This window comes from Cynoglossus semilaevis, chromosome 16 (assembly GCF_000523025.1).
Source record: "Cynoglossus semilaevis isolate Cse_v1.0 chromosome 16, Cse_v1.0, whole genome shotgun sequence".
NCBI classification, from domain to species: domain Eukaryota; kingdom Metazoa; phylum Chordata; class Actinopteri; order Pleuronectiformes; family Cynoglossidae; genus Cynoglossus; species Cynoglossus semilaevis.
The window spans coordinates 18,381,734-18,383,041 of NC_024322.1; the positions used below are offsets into that span (position 1 = coordinate 18,381,734).

Here is a 1,308-nt window from a genome sequence, read left to right on the forward strand (position 1 = left end):
AGACGCTTACTGTCTTCTTTGGGCAAACAATCCCATTTCCTCACACTTATCTCTGGTGAACAGTCAGAAGAAAGCAGATACAGAGGAAATGAGCAGATGATCCTCCCACACACTGGGGGGGCAGTGCATTAGCACCGTAATAATGTCCATTTAAGGACGGTCAGTCCTGGCATCTGACAGAGGGGGCAGCTATGGACTGGACTGATCAGTCATCAGCTCCTGGCAGACTGGGAAACAGTCATCCATAATCAGGCTGTTTGACTTTGTCAGGAGCGCTTTACAGATCAATCAAAAATCCATTTTAACAAGCAAAAAAAAAAAAAAAAAGGGACAGAGTTAAGTTGAAAAGAGATTTCAAGCTTGTAATTTTAAACTTGGCACTTCATCTGACAAGCTTTTTGCATATCAAATTAAAAAAAAAAAAGTTGGCCTAGGTTGGTTTAATGGAACGGATCCTAAAATATATGGCATTTTACAAAGACATCGACTTCGTCGACAGTCGGAATACATCAGGCAGGAAGTACACGCTGTGTATTTGTACGTGTCAAAACTACTTCATGTATTTTTCAACACAGAGTGAAATTCACACCATCTCATTAACAGACTGATACCTAGATGTTCTACACAGGTGTAAAGATGGTAATTATTTAATATGTTAATGTAACGTTCTCTCTCCTTTATAAAATAATCAAGACTTTTAGACAAAGTCACAAAAGGAAGAAAAAAAAGGTGTTTTAGTCACTTTTTGGTAGCTTTATAATTGATCTTTGCACAATCAAACTATAATAACAATAATAATTATTATTCTCATTTCAATCTTATTAGAGAACAAATTATTTAATTATTCAATCTTATTAGAGATCTTATTAGTTCAATCTTATTAGTTCTCTTATTAGAGAACAAATTATTTAATTAATAGCGATTCTTAACCAAAGGGCTACGGCCAAATCTTGGGCTGTCAGCGCCACCTAGAGGCCTGCACATAACTCCCAGTTTTGTGGGGCTGACAATGGGTTCCCACCTTGTGGCTGCCTGCTGGGGTGGAAGATCTGCAGGTCAAACGGCTGCGCGCTCGTCTTCTGGATGACTGTGACGTTCTGTCCCGTCCACTTGTTGGCTCTGGCTAAAGTATTTGTCCTCCAGTCCGTCCAGTACACGTTGCCTCCGTACAGAGACACAGCAAAAGGATGGGACAGGTATTCGTGTCCCCGCAGGATCTCGATGACCCCGCTGCCGTCGTAGAGCGCAGAGAAGATGGCGTCAGATCTGTTGAACAGACACAAAGGACAAGTGGGAGAGATCAAAGTG

The 1,308-nt window shown here is 40.9% G+C and overlaps 1 protein-coding gene across 1 annotated transcript in view; it reads right to left on the bottom strand.

Moving 5' to 3' along the window:
• lrp1bb (low density lipoprotein receptor-related protein 1Bb) overlaps positions 1 to 1,308 on the bottom strand; it is a 176,515-nt gene that overhangs the window by 85,205 nt on the left and 90,002 nt on the right. The window contains exon 27 of the mRNA XM_025063745.1: positions 1,022 to 1,266. Coding sequence (XP_024919513.1) covers positions 1,022 to 1,266 — 245 coding nt within the window. The remainder of the gene's footprint in view (positions 1 to 1,021; positions 1,267 to 1,308) is intronic.